Genomic DNA, 17,954 nt, shown 5'->3' with positions numbered 1-17,954 from the left:
GTGGTGTCTGGTGGTGACACCACATTCCTCCCCCACAAATCGGCGTACGGTTGTGGCATAAGGCTTCCACCTGCCGTGGGGAGGACCCCATGTTTGACATATGCAACGAGGTGGGGAGCCTAACAACAGGCGAGACTGTGCCACCCGCACCCTGCCATTCGGACCGCGAGGAGCTAGGAAACACCTGAAAACCTGCTCCAGGGTGCACGCCAACATGTATGCGCCTGTAGAGAGACAGGAGGGACCGAAGGGTCGACCTCCATCGGGCCGGGGCACCCGACGGGCGAAGACGACATATGGCCCGGAGCAGGCAAGAGTTCCATGTCGGAGGACAACTAGTCACGGGAAGCGATAGACGGCACGTGACTCAGGGAGGCGCCCAGCGGTTGCAGCGACACGTCCACTGCGGGCATCGCCGGCGGGAGAACAGGCGGCGGCGGTGGCGGTAGCTGTGGCTCGTCGCCATGGGGCAAAATGGAAGGCAGCGTCGGTAACACCTGGGGCTGAGGCGAGCCAGTAGATGGGTCCCCGGGGCGCTGAAGGGACGGCACCACCGCTGAAAGCAGACGGCGAGCGGCAGATACCTTGCGACGACAGAGGTGTAGCTGATTGAGATGCCGACGCCCCTCACCAGAGGCTTCCAAAACCAGATACATAGCGTGTCTGAGGCAACGAAGAATGCGCCCTTCGAGCCAACGCCGTGAACCTCGATAGTGGCGACAGTAGACAACGTCGCCTGGAGCAAAAGCAGGTGTCTGCCGCTACACAGTAACCTGATGCGGCGGATGTAGCAAAAACATGAAGGTTCGATGATGACGACTGTGGAGCAACTCAGCTGGCGAGCGACCATCTCGGGGCTGAGAATGATACAAGGACAAAAAGAGCAATAACGCGTCCTCCCGAGAATGTGACTCTTTCAACTTCAACATCTGGGACTTGAAAGTCCGGACCAATCATTTAGCGGCACCGTTTGACTGTGGCGAAAACGGCGCGGACGTCAGATGTTGAATACCATTGGCCTTGCAGAATGACTGAAATTCTGCGAACATGAATTGTGGGTCATTGTCAGAAACAATAGTCTGTGGAAGACCTTCAATGCAAAAGATAGCAGATAACACTTGGATGGTGGCAGATGACGTCGTGGAAGATATCTGGACAACAAAAGGAAAATTACTGAATGAATCTACCACAACCAACCATCGAGCATTCCAGAATGGACCAGCAAAATCGATGTGTAAGCGTTGCCAAGTGGAAGTGGCTTTTGGCCATGCAAAGAATTTCCACGGTGGTGCTGATTGTTGTTTGGCACACACCTTGCAAGAAGAGCACATATTCGTAATCGCAGCATCGATTCCAAACCAAGTACAGTGCTGACGAGCAAGTTGTTTCGTTCTCACTATACCCCAATGTCCTTGGTGGAGAAGCTGTAAGACAGAGGACTGTAACAAACGTGGCACTACGACCCTGGACTGATCATTATCAGAACACAACAACAAAACACCACGTCATACAAAAAGTCTCTCCTTGTGAGCAAAAAGTCAGTGAACCATCACGTCCCCGATCCGTGACTTTGCCAAGGGCCATTGCGTAGCAACAAAACGCAGAACGGGAGCAAGGACAGGGTCGGCAGCTGTGGCTGTAGCTACACGACGAAAATCAATCGGAAACGATTTGACCACATCATCAGTTTCCGCATCAATGAACATGCAAGCAAGTTTGGAGGAATCGAATGCCCTATCCTTAGCAACAGGCAAGCGAGACAACGCATCGGCATTTCCGTGCTTAGCAGTGGACCGATACAAGATATCGTAGCGGTACTGCGAGAGGAAAATACACGAGCGGATGAATTTCTGTGCTGTACGTGGAGGCACAGGTTTGGTCGGATGAAAAAGCGATGTCAAAGGTTTGTGGTCTGTGATTATGGTAAAGTGACGACCATACAAGAAATCATGAAACTTTGTAACACCAAATACGAGAGCCAATGCTTCTTTCCCGATCTGTGAATAATTTCTTTGCGCAGATGAGAGCAATTTGGATGCAAAGGCAATAGGGCGATCGTGCGATCCATCTTTGTGCACAAGCGCAGCATCAATCCCGAAATCCGATGCATCCCCCATCAACAAGGGGCTTCTGGGGATCGAATGGCGTAAGGCAAGTATTGGAAAGCAATGCTGATTTCAACTGGGGAAAGGCGCATTCGCATTCCGTCGTCCAGACGAACGGAACACCTTTACGGCATAAGTGATGAAGCGGAGCTGAAATGGAAGAGGCGTGTGGTATATAGCAATGATAGTAATTTATTTTTCCCAGCACACTCTGTAGCTGCTTCAAATTCTGTGGCAAAGCAAGTCTTGTATGGCACGAAGGTGTGTGGGACTGGGATGTATGCCTTGGGCATTTATTACATGTCCCAGGTATGGCAAATCACGAGCAAAAAACACACATTTGTCCTTCTGCAAGTGAAGACCATTTTGTCGCAAGACCTGAAATAATGTTCTGAGATTGGCCAAATGTTCTTCTTCCATCTTTCTGGAGATCACAATATCGTCCAGATAATTTGCTGCAGTAGGGACCGACGCACAAACAGTTTGTAGATATTGCTGAAACAATGGGCGGATGCACACCTGAATGGCAGTTGTTTGAATCGATACAAACCAAGATGCGTGTTAACCACCAAAACGCGCTGGGATTCTTTGTCCACTGGTATTTGCAAGTAAGCATCTGCGAGGTCCAACTTCGAAAAATATTTACCCAGGCACAGTTTGTCAAAAAGATCTTCCGGGCGGGGTAAAGGAAAAGTTGCAATCACTAGTTGTGGATTCACTGTTGCCTTGAAGTCCACACAAAGTCTCAACTTTCCGGAAGGTTTTGGCAAAATTACTAAAGGTGATGCCCAGAGAGAAGCCTGCACACGTTCAATTACACCTTATGATTCTAAATCGTGTAATGTTTTTGCGACTTCATCACGCAATGCCTGGGGAACATTACGCGCTCTGAAAAATTTCGGTTGCGCATTTACTTTCAGTTCCAAATGTGCTTTATAGTTCTTAGCGCAACTGAGGCCCGGTGCAAAAATGTCTGCAAATTCTTCACGTAGACGAGGAACACTGTCTGAAGGCACAGTCTTGTTCACTGATAGGACCTGATTTACTATAGACAAGTTAAACAACTGAAATAAATGGAAACCAAACAAGTTCACTGCAGAAGAAGAATGAAGGACGTAAAATGACACAAGTTTTGTTTGTCCTTTGTATGCTGCAAGAAGGCTGCACTGTCCTAACACAGGGATCGCTTGACCGGAATAGCTAGTTAACTTAACATTTGAGGCACACAACGGAGGTGTGCCCAGCAGTTTGTAAGTGTCTCGATTGATCAGTGAAACTGCAGTTCCGGTATCGAGCTGGAATGGTATCACTTTGCCGTTAATGTCCAAGTCTACAAAAAGTTTATTGTCCTGCTGATGACAAGAGAGACTGTCTCGTGCAACGTGAACTGACACTGGTACAGAAACACTTGCGACTTGACAGGATTTCCAGCGATGTCGACGCACACTATTTTTGGGACAAACACAGTCACTGTTAGAGAGAGTGGCACTGGGCGGAGTGGAATGAACTACACGAATTTCGATTGGCGAAGTTTCGCGAGTCTGAGTATCCTTGGTTCAATTCCAATTCCGGCGCGAAGCAAAGGGCCTGGAACGGTTTTGAGCTTCCGATCTGAGCTTTTTCTGGCAAACACTCTGAACATGTCCTTTTTTATTACAATAAAAGCAAATAGCTTGGCGTGACGTGCAATTCTTTCGCGAATGTTTAGTAGCACACCACGGGCATGATTTGATCACTGCATTTGCATGCCGGCGTGACACACGTGGCTGAGAGCGTGGCGGCAGTGGCGCAGCCGGGTGCGAGGGTTATTTACTGCTCCGTGCAGCTCGCCCGGCAGGCCGGTTAACCTGACACACTGCTGGTGAAGTTTCAAATGATTCCTGAGCAAAGTCAAGTGTGTCCTGCCAATCCAATATGTCTTATCACTTGATGAAGGGAGAGATTTACTAGTTTCAAAATCTGTTCCCTTATACGAACATCAGAAATGTTCTGTGCAATTGCATCACATACCGTAGTATCTGAATAAGGGAGTCCACATTGACACTCAAAAGCACAATCCCTAGTAAGGCCTTGCAAGGTTGCAACCCACTCCTGATTAGTCTGACCTGCCGTACGTTTTTTACGAAAGAAGGTATACCGTTTGGCAACTACATTGACTGATTCTTTGAAATATGCATCTAATGCAGACAAAATTTCTTCATAGGACAGAGTTGCTACGTCGTGTCAGGGAAATAATTTGACTATCACACAGTACGTGGTCACGCCGACCGACGACAGCAAAAACGGCTGCCGCTCGTTACCTTGAATTCTGTAGGCGGCGAGATGAAATCCAAATTGGCGTGACCACTCCGTCCAGCTTTCCAGTGCAGCATCAAAAGGTCAAAAAGTGGGTGCAACAGCGTGTTGTGGCTGCGTTAGCAGTGAAGCGGCTGCTGCTGCATCGTTTTGCATTGAACGTTGACCCTGAACGAGCTGTCCAAGGGCATCCAGTAAGGCCTGTGTCTGCTGATTCTGTAAGCGATAAAATTCGGACAGTAGATCTGGAGATTCTGGTGAAGCCATTACACAAGTAAATTAGGGCAATTTGATAAGAACACTTTTACTCTCGTCACCAATGTTGTGGTTGGCAGGAGAGCCAATACCGTGTTTCTAAAGGAGGCCGAAATGCACGCGTTTTAGCTCACGCAGGCTGGCGTGAGGTCTGGAACATGGCAAGGGAATTAGAATTGAGAAAAACGGACATAGCTGGTGGAATACTTAACTTTAATCCATTAATAACGAACATCGCTCTTGACGATACATGTTTTACAATATCAATAGTACTGATAACGGTGCATTGCTAGGTCGTAGCAAATAATGTAGCTGAAGGCTATGCTAACTATTGTCTCGGCAAATGAGAGCATAGAAGTCAGTGAACCATCGCTAGCAAAGTCGGTTGTGCTCGGTCTGCAATCACTGATAGTGGCAACATGCAGGTCCGACGTATACTACAGTACTGCGGCCGATTTAAAGGCTACCACCTAGCAAGTGTGGTGTCTGGCGGTGACACCACATTAACTCCCACGTGAAAAGTACTTTTTTGGCACAGAGCTGTGCTGATTAACACTGTAAGTTCCCTCTCTATGTGTTTCTATGTTGGCAGTGCTTTAGTCTGTCGGTGGCTGGTCGGACACGCTGTTGGGAGTTAATAGCCAGCAGTGATGGTGGTTGGAAGTTAATAGTTAGCAGTGATGGAGGTTAGAGGTCTGAAGTGTTAGCACGAGCAGATGGTCTGGATGTGTCTGTCATGGAGATTTAATATTGTTGACAATTATATAATTTTTGGAGCTTGATGTCATGGACAATTATATAATTTTTGGAACTGGATGTCATATGATTAAGGTAGAATGTGCTAAATACATTGTTTGCTCTGCAACAAAATCTTTCCTTTGCTAACCACATGCATATTAGTAGTTAGAGCCTACTGTAGTTAGAATATTTTATTTAGCTAGCTGTATTAGCGATTGCTGTATCACTGTAGTTTGTGTCATGGAGATTTTCTGAGAGGTAAGTGACTTATGAAATGTATAGGTTATTGTTAGGATTTCTTCTAATTCAGGACCATTCTTTAGTGTTAATTATTTGCAGTCAGATTGTGTTGCGCTTGGATATTGTGGGTCATTAATGAATAGAATAAGTTTGAGCTCTATTTGTCAGGAAAATTGTTTAGCTCAGAAATGAAATGATAAAGACAAGCAAAGTGCCAGTACGTCAGTTTCACTCAGCAGTTTAAGCAGGTTCACTTGCACTCAATTTCACTCAGCAGTTTCAGAATTAAATTAAAAGCTTTCACCTTCCCAGTTATTTCAGTCCACATAAAAATATATTGAGTAGTTTCAATATGTAAGTTTCTGTTTTATCCAGTAAAGTGTTCAAGTATATCACAGATTTTTTCCCCGTCTGCAATCCTTACCTATTACATTTATTTTAAAGAATGAAAGGGTTTCCATAATGCATACACTTGGTAATGGTGGAATACCACATTTCTTAAACAGAGGTTTACAAGGGTCTCTAGGCTTGCACCCAAACAAGATTCTAATGGCCCTTCTATGTAGTTTAAAAGTGCTATTAGCTGTTTTAGACTTATAAAAGACAAGTCACAGGTAGCAAATGCATTTAATAATCATTTATTAAATGTAGTAGAAAGCATAGGGACCAACAGTTCAAGAGAAAGATCACAGCCGTATGTTGAAGAAGTAACTCTCATCAAATTACATCCTATGAATGTACCACCAACTTCTACTTCTGAAACTAAGAGAGTCATACATTCTCTCAAGAATAAAAGCTTTTCTGGTTTTGATAGTGTTTCCAATAGAGTACCTAAAGGGATGGTCCAATAAAATAAGTCTGGTATTGTCCGAAATATATAATGCATCACTAACCCCCCTCCCGCAAGCTGTTTAGGCTACACCAGTCACCTCGATCATCCGGTATCCACAACTGTCACTCCATTGTTACACGACAACCACCTTCCACCCGCTTTCATAACAGCACCGCCCCTTCTGGCCTCACCAGTTATCAGATCAGCCACCCCATGGCTGCAGCGTGACCGCCTTCCGCCCACTGTTGCAATGGCACCAGCCATTACACTTGCACCATGTTCGTCGTCGGGCCTGAAATTGGAACACATCATGCCATCTGTTGCGCCTGCTCACTCCACATTGTGTGCTACTTGTGACCGCTCCTCCCACGCAAACCTTGGGCGACGCACCGTCCACTGCTACTGCACTCCTGGCAGCGGGGATTTCCTGCCCCGCATGCACAGATCTTCACCTGCCAGTGCTGCATCAACACGTGTTACCTGCCAGGTTTCCTACGCTGCCTGCATTGAAAAAGGACAACCCTAAGGCTTGGTTCACATTGGTGGATCAGCTACTGGGTATCCACGGTATTTCGGACAATGATACACGTTTCATCTGCCTGGTGATTCACCTCCATGCTCATCCAGACCTCAACAGTGATCTGCTCCTCACTCTGCCCACCTCGGCCAAGTATTTGATGGTAAAAAAATTGCTCACTGAGCACCTTTCTTGCCCACTGGCAGATGCTATCCACACATCACAATGAGCACCTAGATGACCGCATACCTTCGCAGCTTTCGCGGCACCTTCATATATTAATTAATGATCAAGCATTACCTGATGCCACACTTTGGACTTTGTGGATGGGTAAACTGCCTTTGGACCTACAACTTCATCTGCTATCTCATGTCGCGGACCCTCTCGAGGTTCGCCTACGCATGCCTGACTGAGCCTACGCCATCATTCGTCACTGACACCACCTGTCTCGGACGACATCTCCATCACCATCAGTTGGCATGCCTGCACCTTTGGTTCCACACTCTTCCGGCAGAGGCCAGTGCGCTCACCTCAGCAGCCTGTCACTAGCTGCCTCCCAGTGGCCTCCAGGAGGTACTGCCTGCAGTTTCCTGACAGCAGCCAACCTCACCCCAGCAGCTCAAGCGGCCACAAGCAACGACGCAGCCAGCTGCAGCCTCCATTGGCTCCTCACCGCCTCACCTCCAAGCTTACCCACTATGCTGGTACCATGCTACTTACAGGGACGCCACATGCAACTGCCGCGCACCTTGCACCTACCCAAACGATTCCGGCAGGCACGTTTAGGCGCCACGTCCCGCCACTATCCTTCATGGTGCCTACCATCCGACACCACACTGCCTGCTCCAGCAGCACAAAGTCTCTACATCACTGACTTATCATCAAGCACTTGCTTTCTTGTCGACACTGGTGCTGACGTCAGTGTTATCCTGGCCAAGCACGCGGGCAATATCTTTTCACCTGCTTACCTTGCTTTGATCACTGCTTATCATTCTCCTATCGCAGTCCTTGGCTCCATCAAGATGTTGGTTCGCCTATCACCAGTCGCCACCTTCCCTTGGACTTCCCACATCGCCGATGTGGATGAACCTATGATCGGGTTGGACTTTCTACACCATTACGAACTTTCGTCAGACCTGCAGGCCACCATGTTCCACCATGCATCTCGTTCTACTGTTCCGTGCTCGAAAGAGTTCAGCAGGACATCGGTCTCTGCCTCCTTGGCTACACTTTCCTCATGTGCATCTCTGCTCAAGCATATTACTGCATGGCACTCTGATTTGTTGGATGTGCGCTCACAAATTGACGAGCTCCACACAAAGAATGAGGCGTTACACACCCGCATTGCCGGAGCCTCTGCTGAATTGTCATGTGCACAGAATATGATTTGTGGCCTGTGGACAACACAGTCCAGCAGTGGCATTGAGGTGTAGCACATTTGCACTGTGCCTACAGAAGTCAGATAAGAGTAAATAGCTTCATAAAGATGATGAGTCGTGGTTCTAACATGACAGATGTATGCTTACTTTCAAGCAAACCTGTTAGTTTATTGAGTGAGGTGAAGCAGCGGTTAGCACACTGCACTTGCCTATGGAAAACGATGGTTCAAACCTGCATAAGGCCATCTTGATTTAGGTTTTCCATGATTTCCCTAAATCACATTAGGCAAATGATTCCTTTGACCTGACAGGACTGATGACCTCAGTGTTTGGTCCTCTGCATCAACAAACCAAACAGTTAGTTACAAGTGTAATGGCTGTGTCTGAACATGAGTAAAAAAAACAATGTAATTTGGAAATGAATATTTATGTTCTGGAAATATTATTTCTTTTATTAATTATTGCTGATTTAATGTATTTCATTAATAATGTGAATGAAGGTGTGAAAGCAAAGTAATATAACAAATGAATGCTGTTACGTCTCTTAATTAAGGAAATTGTGCCTGTACAGGGGAGGGGGGAGTGAATCATACACTCAGGGGAAATTTGTGAAGTGTAATCACCAGTTTATGCTACTGGAAAACAAGAAACATTTTATAATAACTCAGTTATGTAAAGAGGTAGTTAGTTTGATATTTGCAGATTTTATAAATTTGCTCTTTAAATAAACTGCTTATAAATACTATTAAGTTGTGATTGATTCAATGTAAAAGATGTAGGATAGCACAGATTTATAGGGGAAAGAAAGCTGAAGTGGCCAGTTTGGGAAAAGTGGCCACTGCTTATTCGATGTCTTCAGTAGTGCTTATTCCTACCAAGAAGTGGCCAAACTAGGTGTAATCGACACCAGCATGTTGCCAGTGATGTTGCAAAAGGACCAAGGTGGCCACTTTTCCTTATGGATGTCCACTATTCCAACAGATCAATGTTTATCTCAATGAAATTTAGCTAATTCCATACTTTATGCATAGTATAACAATTGAAATTAAAACATTACAAATTGTTTTATGCATAAAACTAATATCCATTATTCTGCTCTTCTGCATGTGTTTGCAAGAGCTTCAAGATGCCAAGAAAATACATGCAGACAAAAGATCAACTAACATGGTACACTGCAGCAATTCAGAAGGCAACTGAAGCAGTTAAGAATGATAACAGGCATTTTTCAGCACCAGCAGCCAAACAATTCAGTATTCCACACAATAAACTAAAACGAAGAGTTATAGGGAAAAATAGAGATACAGTTGGCAGTAAAAAGATTTTGGGCAACTTAAGGGCAGTGTTCAGTGTAGAACAAGAGCAAGAAACCCTTAATTATATTTTGAAATGGAAAAGTGATTTTATGGAATTACGGTGAATAACTTGCAGTGATTAGCAATCCAGTTGGCAGAGCACATCAAAATACCACATTGTTTTAACAATGAGTCTGAAATGGCAAGCAAAGAATGAGTGGCATGATTTAGAGAACAGCGTCCTAATATTAGTCTTAAGAAGCCAGAATCCACCTCCATGGCTAATGAACAAGTGTTTAATAAGGTCAACATAAACAAGTTTTTTAATATCCTCAAAATATTTCAAGATAAACTATTTCATCCTGCTCACTGTACTTAAAAGGTAGATGAAACCAGTCTTCTGACAGTTCAGTCCAAGAGCAGCTAAGTGTTTACTACTTCAGCTGGTTGAGGTTTGCTGTCAAATTTTGTAGTGTTCATGTCTTCTGGAGGAAAGTTTGTAATCTTCCCTAGGGGAAGACAGAAGGCTGAACTTAAAAATGGGGTTCCATCAGGCACAAATTTCCATGCCACCCTAGTGGGTGGAGGCATAGTGAAAGTATTTTGGATTGGTTTGAAAAGTTTAAAAAAAAAAATACAAAACTAATAACTCAAGATACAGTTCTATTAATCTTAGATGGTCACTCTACCCATACTAAGAACATAAGGCAAAAGAAATCATACAACTGTTGTGTGCTTTGCCCCACACCATAGCCACAAGCTCCTTTTAAAAGCTTCTATACACAAGCTTGTGAAAAATTTCTTTGTAATAATCCAAGAAGAACTATTACACAGTTTCAAATAAGTGCACTCTTTACTGAAGCATTTCTTCATGCAACCATTCAAATGACAGCAAACAATGACTTTAGATAGTGTGAAATTTTTTTCTCTAGACCATAACATATTTACCAATGAAGACCATACTGCAGCTGAGGTTACTAATATTCCTTTGGATATGGGTACTAATATTATGCCCTGTTCAAATTTGTTTCTTCTCAATGTGAAACTGCTGAGTCTTCTGCAAGTTCTGTCCCTCTGGACACCAAAATGCTGTGCCTTCTTCAAATAGGCCTACTGGTTCATTTCCAGAACCAGCCTATGAGCTGTCTTCAAGTGCAGGCTGCCTTCAGTTTACAGGTGATAAGCCTTCTCCAAGATAAGGCTCCCCTCAGCGTCCAACCACAGAAAAATGTCATCCTAATTGTCCAACAGGTAGGTTCCACTTAAGCCCATAGGATGTAAAACCTTTGCCTAAGAAACAGTGTGTGAATTGAAAACAAACTAGGAGTAAAAAAGGAAATACTGCCATAAGCACTTCAAGCCCTTATAAAAACTTGTTGGCTGAAGATAAAAGAAAGAAAGATGAAGAGATTTTAATGGAAAAAAGGAAGTTCGAGGGAAAACAATTCTCTGTGATGTAGGGGAACACAAAACAAAGGTAAGAAGCCCAAAGTGGGACCAAACTGTAAGAGAGTTTCTGGTAAAACGAAACTTTTTCCAGAAGAAATGGATGAAGAAAATTCCGCTGATGAAGACAGTACCACAGACTCCTTTTACTGCAAGGAAGCATTTTCTAGATCTAAAGAAAATGAAGGATGCATAAGATGTCAGAGCTGCAAATGCTGAGCTCATGAACTGGGTGTTGGAGGGTGATGACGACGTTGACAACTTTATGTGCAAATTTTGTACATTACTTGATATTGTTTTTGAGTGGACTAACTGGGAATGAATGAGACTGAAATAGTAATCCATAGTTAGTAACTGATTTCTCTGTTTACATAATCAGCAAAGATACTTCTCCTTTATTGACTTTTTGTGTCAATGATATATTGCAAAACATTTCTTTCTCATTTGCATTACTATTCTCCTAATTACAACTATGAGATTACCCATTTTTTAAACTAAGCAGTCTTTTTGGGAATGGTGGCAAAGGGCTGCCCACTTTACCCCACCAGGTAGGGAAAAGTGGCCACTATGCAAGCACTCAGAAAAATGTTTATATAGCCTATAAAATATACTTTTACCTTAACTATAAATGATTGATGACATACCTTACAGTATGTGATTCAAGATCTATGTGTCATAAGCTTCTGTTAATATTCATGGTTTCATGAAAATTCAATTTCCCTTACAGTGGCCACTTTACCCCAGCTTCCCCTACTGACAAAGCATGGCTGTAATGTTTCTCAGTCAGTGACAAGAGAGGACATTTGCATATATTTAATAAACTGAAGAATTGGTTTGTGGAGGCTCAGGCAGTTTGGAGCTAGGCCTTCAGCATATTTGGATGCTTGTATAAGGAGCTGTAAAAATGTAATAATTTTGTGGAATTATGACTTAAAGTTGACTGTGGAGTGATGCACAGTGAATGAGAACAAGTGGGAAAGATGAATGCACAGAATTTTGGATGTAAACTGTGACTTTTGAACTAACTAAAATCCATGTGGTGCACTGTAAAAATTGGGACACAGGACTGCACTTTTGAAGAGATTTGTGTGGAATATTTTATCAAGCGTTCTGTCACAGACAGTCTTGTTTTGTAATCTTTCAGGTAACAGGTTTGGAAAACTAACATGAACCTGCTATTACTAGGAAGCGTGACTGCTTGTGAATGATGAAACTGTAACTTCTGACAGTCATGGACTTGGTGGGGTTTTGTACAAAAGAAGAAGCTGTACACCAAAGTTTTCACTCAAAAACTATCAATCCTTTAATAGCTCAGTTAACCTGACACTAGAAAAAATTTCATGCAACTTGTAGAGACATGTAGTGCAGTTAGTTTCCACTGTAAGTTTCTCTAGCCAATAAACAGTACTCTCAGTTTCTAAGAGGTCAAGCAAGAAGTGGACTGCAGAAGAAGAGTAGTTCACTGAAAGGTGAGTGGATCTTTCTGTAGAAAGAAAATTTAACAGCTCTGTTGAGAATGATGCACTCATACATACAGCATTTTTTGGGCCTATGTCACGCTGTGACTGAAAGCGACAAAATCTCACATTTGATTAAAGGAGTTGCACAAAACATGTAACAAGTTCTTCTGGTAAAACATTTCAAAATGGCAGAGTAATTCATCAAGCGGTGTCAGAAAATCAAAAATATGCAATATAAAAAGAGTTGGACAAAAGAGAGATGGGCGGCTGCCAAATGTGGTCTCTTATACACCAGATAGTAAGAAAAGAGATACAGCAATGTAAGTCAGCCAGAAATGTCTTCCTGATAACACAAGAGATAGCAGCCATGAATGTCAGTCCCATAGATCAGAGAGTAATAGAAACACTGAAGGATATGTATAACAATCTTTAGCACCAGTCTTCACCATCAGCCTAACTTGCCAGGTAGAATGGACTTGTCCAACTCAAACTTATGTTGCAGCCATGAAACAATATTCCATGTAAGTGCAACTAATCCCTATTCCCCTAGGAAAACAGACATCTGGAGGTCAGAGAACAACAGACCTGTGTGTTTTCATTATGGACACTCTGGATGCATACACTACTGCAGATGAAGGAGGACATATTTTGATGACTACTAAAGTACAAAACATCAACCACCACAACAGTTCTATTCAAGTCAGTCCACTACAGGTGATATAGTCAACTTATCGGACAAAACCCATCACCATACAATGGATGAGACCACTCCCAAACACACTGTGGCCACTTACTATCACCATTCAGAGATACCATCCACTCACCTAGTCATTGATTTCAGGAAAACTAAGCAAAGCATCCACCTACAGAGTTGATGCTGCCACAGATGCAAATGCTCCAAGGATGGCAGTCACCAAAATGTTAGGAAATCTCATTGACACCATCATCAACAGCCAACCTGTAGGGCTCTACCCAACTCAGCATCTTTCTTTTCTGTAATGCTGACATATTATTGTCACCTGATAAAGATGACTATGTTCCATGATATGAAAATGACTGAGCTGAAAGTCACAAATTGGAAATACATCCAGCTGGCAGGAACACATACTGCAGGAATAATTATCAATGACAGAACACATCTTTTGAATTTGTTGCTCTTAACAGAATGTAATCATGATGTTATTCTCAGATGGGACTTCTTGCTGCCATCACAAGCAGTCACAGAATATAGAAGATCAGAGCTTGAAGTTGTTGAAGCTGTTTGGACGAGTACAAATAACAAAAATCACTCTGGGCAGTTGTTTGTCATTGAAGACATCGTTATCACACCACCATCAGCAAGACAAGTTACAGCCATCTATCATGATGTTCAATTAAATTGCAAAGCTTTTGTCAAGTGTGCAAAGCCACTCAGGCTCAGAAAATAAATGTATGTGCCAGCAACAACCATAATCATAGTAGGTGGTCAAGGAGCACTTTGGATCACTGTCACAGGCAGACGTAACTCATCCCTAAATGTATGTGTGTAGTGACAGTTGAACAGTCCAGGAAGGATAGCTTAGTGTTATCAGTGAAAATTCATGCTCTGCAACCTCTACAGTCAACACAGGACAGGAAGCTACTATCAAACTGCCAGTAGAATCTGGCATGAGATGAAACAATGTTGGCAAGTGATAGCCACTTTGCATCAGTTTTCAGATGATTTCAAATCCAGAGTGGAGAAAAGACAGAACACATGGCCCATTGTAAAACACCATATCTAGATTGGGTATATGTTGCATTACGATATTATTGAATCTTTCTTGGTCCCATCTTGTAATCCTTATGAAGGAGAATGACAGGACATGGGATTTCTTTATTGACTATCAATGCCTGAACAAAAAAAGGTAGAAAGATGTCTGTCCAGTGCTGCATATTAACGAAACCCTGGACTGCTTGAAAGGTGCAAAGTATTTCTCAACTATCAGCCCAAAGACAGGCTAATGGCAAACTGAAGTTGATGAAGCTGACTAGGAAAAGACTGCTTTTATAAGTTTGGAAGGCCTGCATGAGTTCTGAAGTTATGCCATTTGGACTATGTAATGCACCAGCTGCCTTCAAATGTGTGATGGACAGCCTACTTTGGCACTTTAAATATATAATTTTTTTGCAATCTATATGGTATTGTTTTTTTAAAAACATTTGAAGAACATCCAAGCCACCTGACAACCATATTGAAGAGTCTTCAGAATGCCTGAATCAGAAAAAGTGTCTCTTCATGACCCAAGAAATGAATACCTTGGAGCATCTAGTAAATGTTGATGAAGTCTGACCTGACCTAAAAACAATAATAATAGTCACACATTTTCCTACTGCTTGGCATATTTGTGATGTGAGAAGATTTCTCAGAATGTGCTCTTCCTAATTGGCATTTCAGAAAAGGAATTCTGTTCCAAGGCACATTCCTTGCAATGACTACTACATGGAGATGCCAAATTTTCCTGGAATGATATGCAAGAAAGATCTTGCCTTGCCCTCAAGGAGGCACTAACATGTTCTCCAGTCCTAACACTGTATCATGTAAATGCTGAGACAGAACTTCGCAACAGTGCTAGTGGGAATGGGATAGGCACAGTTGTACTTTAGCAAAAGTAAAAACCCTGTTCAAGAAAGGGATAAAAACAGAAGTATCAAACTACAGGCTTATCTGGTTTTTACAAAATAACTGAAAAAATCTATTATAAAAGACTAATCAATTTCGTAGAAAAAAATAATTATTTCTCAAATACTCAACATGGATTCCGAAAATCTAAATCTACTGCATTCCTATATGAAGCCTTAAATGCTACAGACAATAAACAACATATATCAGCCATATTTCTAGATCTCTCTAAGGCATTCGATGTCATCAATCACAACATATTGCTTCAGAAAACTGAATCTGTAAGTATTAGGAGCCCGGCCTAAGAATGGATAAAATCATATCTGCAAAACAGAGAGCAAATAGTTGAGCTTACTATCCAAGAAGGGAACAAGATAAAGTCCTACTGCTCAGAAAAACACAGCATCAAGTGTGGTGTACCACAAGGCTCCATTCTAGAACCAGTTCTGTTTCTACTCTTTGTAAATTACTCGGAACCAACTAGCTCATGCCATAATTACATAAAATTTGCAGATGACACAAATGTGATGATAAAAGGAAGGACCAAAGAAGAACTTCTACATGAGATTAAAAATTGTACCACCCACATTACAGACTGGTTTTCTGGTAACAATTTAGTAATAAGCACAGAAAAACAGTTACAATGCATATGCACACAGTGCAAAATAAATGTTCACTAGCACCAGTCATAGAGTTGTTTACTAGAAGCCTCAAAAATGTAAGCTCTACAAAATTTCTTGGGATATGGATCCAAGAAGATCTAAGATGGGTCCAACATACAAAATACATTACAAATAAATTAAATACCATTTGCTATACTATCAAAATTCTTTCTGATTGCACAGCGAAAGAGACACTAAAAAATGTATACTTTGCCCAGGCAGAATCCTTACTGTGATATGTTATAATCTTTTTGGGAAACGCATCTGCTAGCAAAAGTTGTTTTATATGCCAAAAGAGAATTGTAAGAGCGATAGAAAATGCTCCATGAAGAAGCTCATGCAAGCCGTTATTCAAGAAACTACATATGCTTCCACTACCATGTCTGTACATTTTACAAGTAATCATATTTGTAAGGAAAACCTTAGAAAATAGCAACAATCTTGTGTCAACCAACCAGAGTATCCATGTGTATAACAGAAGGAGAAAGCAGGACATACATATTTAACATGCACATACAATAATAAAACAGAATGGACCACTGCAAACAGGAAACAGACTATACAATAAGCTATCTACAAACATTAAAACAATAAAAGACATTTCAAAATTTAAAACTGCTGTCCATAAATATTTATTGCAAAAAATGTTGTTATAGTATCTCAAAACATAAAAATTTATTGCCAAGGTTAAATATAATGTATGGAAGCTGAACCTTCAGTTGTGATAATATTAAGCCTAAATCAATGTAAATATTCTTGTATGATTTAAAAACATGTACTGTAAATCACAATGACTTGTCTGATATCATATTGTATACCTTGTACAACAAATGATCAAAAGGATCAATAAAAATGTAATGTAATGTAATGAAAATTAAGGAAGTGCTGAATAGGTGATAGCTTATGCTCCCAGAGTACTCTCCAAGTCAGAGAGGAAGCACTCTACAACTTACAGTTGTCTGGGCCATCAACAAGCTCTGGCCATATTTATTTGGCAAATCATTCACCACTGTGACTGCCATCCTCTATGTTGACTGACTAGCCTAAATAGCCTAAATGATTTGTCTAGTAGATTGATGAAGTGGACACTGAGAGTTCAGGACTCAAGGAATCCTTTGGCACTGCTCCATTAAATGATATTGCTGCTGCACAGAGGAAGATCCAGCACTGCTGAAAACCATGCATGCCTTGAAGGAGGAGGAACCAACAAAAGGAGATTACTAATTTAAAATTGAGCATTGCATAATATGAACTATAGTCCTGTGGGGCAGAAATGGTTGCTCACCATCTATGGGCAATCTAAATCTACTGAGACAGCTGCTTAAACATCTGGCCAATCGGGATTCATGAGGACTTCAGACAGAATCAGATGCAGGTATTACTGGTCAGGTCTCTACCAATCCTTTACACACTATGTGAGCCACTGTAAAGCAGGCCAAGAAGGAAACACAAGCCACATTTATGTCTGGGTCATCTAGTAATAATCCCTTCTACAGCAGGACCATTCCATCAAATTGGAATCAATCTCTTGGGGAGGTTCCCAAAGTTGACAAATGGAAATGAGGGAGGATAGTCTGTACCAACTGTCAATGTTTTTAGCCCCACCTTTTATGGATTTACTACTATTTGTTGAGTCCACTTGAGACAGCTGAAATGTATTCCCTTTCATCTATCTGAACTGTCACAACAGGCAATCAGGTGTGAAACACCAGTCTGGTAAAGAGATATTTTGTGGAGAAATGGATAATTACAAGAAAGTGGTATTTTCGCTTTTGCTGCAATAATTGTATTAGTTCATAACTTGTTTCAGCTTCCTAGGCCTTTGACATACTTACCTAATGGCATACAACCAGTTGTGATATACTGTGACATGAACAGCAGTCAGCCTGCAGATGATGGACTCAGCATAGAATGAGATGACACCTATGCTGCAACCAAGGTTCCCTAAGAGCAAAACAGAATAAAAAGGTACATTTTCACAATTAGGCTCACAAGATTATTATCTAGATACACCAGATTTAATGATAAATTCAATTATTAAAGTTCAAGTAACATATATTTATGACTTTTATTGAATGCATTTTATCAGCCT

The 17,954-nt window shown here is 42.0% G+C and overlaps 1 protein-coding gene across 1 annotated transcript in view; it reads right to left on the bottom strand.

Moving 5' to 3' along the window:
- LOC126282443 (uncharacterized) overlaps nucleotides 1–17,954 on the bottom strand; it is a 148,317-nt gene that overhangs the window by 25,760 nt on the left and 104,603 nt on the right. Inside the window, exon 6 of the mRNA XM_049982098.1 lies at nucleotides 17,698–17,806. Within this exon, the coding sequence (XP_049838055.1) occupies nucleotides 17,786–17,806 (21 nt within the window). The 3' untranslated portion in view covers nucleotides 17,698–17,785. The remainder of the gene's footprint in view (nucleotides 1–17,697; nucleotides 17,807–17,954) is intronic.

Source organism: Schistocerca gregaria, chromosome 7 (genome assembly GCF_023897955.1).
Source record: "Schistocerca gregaria isolate iqSchGreg1 chromosome 7, iqSchGreg1.2, whole genome shotgun sequence".
Taxonomy (NCBI): Eukaryota; Metazoa; Arthropoda; class Insecta; order Orthoptera; family Acrididae; genus Schistocerca; species Schistocerca gregaria.
This window is presented reverse-complemented; position numbering and strand designations above follow the sequence as displayed.